The following is a 1,155-nucleotide window of genomic DNA, read 5'->3' on the forward strand; positions in this document are numbered from 1 at the left end:
AAAAAAAAAAAAAATATATATATATATATATATATAAATGAAGGGGAGAATGCATGCAGTCCTGGTCAGCAGACTGGAACTAACCCCTTCTAATATATATGCCTGCATACATGATCATCAATCAAGAGCATCTCATTGATGTGCCACCTCTTCTGTATGACACTGAGATAGGCCATGTACCATTTCCTACAGATTTACTACATGACCGAATGTGGACAAGAGCGGAAGAGTTCAGAAAGATTTGCTCAGCAAAAAATTTGCCTAAATACTGGCTGAGAAGTGACAAATCTACTGGATATTCCAGATCAATGAGCATGTATTAGTATTGAAGAGACATGGAGTTGGGGTATGGGAGCTATATGTGAATTACTTGCAAAAGTTCTTCAAATACATCCTCCAGGGTGATGATTCCAATGACTTCTCCATCTTCAATATCCTCTAACAGGCGGGGCAATCCATTGGTTGCTGCATCATTTTGTTGCCTGTTTATATTGACTGGCCTAGGAGGAGCCTTTTCAATATCAACAACTATGCTTTCTAATTTTTCATCCTGCTTATTTAGTAAGGGAGTAGTTAATTTGGACTTCCCGCCAATGAATTTGTTTTCATCAAGTTGTTCTCCATCACCAATAGGTGGAGGATTTTTATTTCTCCCTCTAGCCTTTACAACAGCTGCCATGTGACTGCTTCCTTTCTGAAACTCGTTCAATATATCATAAAGAGGCATATCTGCAGGAACCCTGGGAACATTCCATGTGTGATCATTATATACTCAAGGCTACAAATTTAGAAAAGGAAAAGAAAATTATTCAATAAGCACACCGTGGAATCCTCCGAATGGAAACAGCACTGACTGGGGTCTCAGTTTCAGCCCGTACTGTTAGGAGACTTTTAACCTGACATCAAATAGAAAAACACAGAGAGAGATCGATACTAAACAGTAAAATTGGTTAATTTTCTGTAGGAACAAATATACAAGTCTGGGAGATAAGATATAGTTCTCAAACCCACCAGTAGGAGTCCAATAATGTTTTTCGGATTTCCAGAATAGACAGGAACTCTACTATGGCCTCGGGCAAGAACTTTTCCAATTGCTTCCCTAAAATTAATAAAACATTCAATATGTCACCACACACACACACACACAAAAAAAAA

At 38.1% G+C, this 1,155-nt stretch overlaps 1 protein-coding gene across 1 annotated transcript in view; it reads right to left on the minus strand.

Moving 5' to 3' along the window:
• Positions 1–1,155, minus strand: part of LOC122092294 (DUF21 domain-containing protein At4g14240-like) — an 8,644-nt gene that overhangs the window by 2,852 nt on the left and 4,637 nt on the right. Inside the window, exons 7-9 of the mRNA XM_042662616.1 lie at positions 1,012–1,099; positions 823–896; positions 371–740 (exon numbers count right to left, since the gene is read on the minus strand). Coding sequence (XP_042518550.1) covers positions 371–740; positions 823–896; positions 1,012–1,099 — 532 coding nt within the window. The remainder of the gene's footprint in view (positions 1–370; positions 741–822; positions 897–1,011; positions 1,100–1,155) is intronic.

This window comes from Macadamia integrifolia, chromosome 10 (assembly GCF_013358625.1).
Source record: "Macadamia integrifolia cultivar HAES 741 chromosome 10, SCU_Mint_v3, whole genome shotgun sequence".
In the NCBI taxonomy this organism is placed as follows: Eukaryota; Viridiplantae; Streptophyta; class Magnoliopsida; order Proteales; family Proteaceae; genus Macadamia; species Macadamia integrifolia.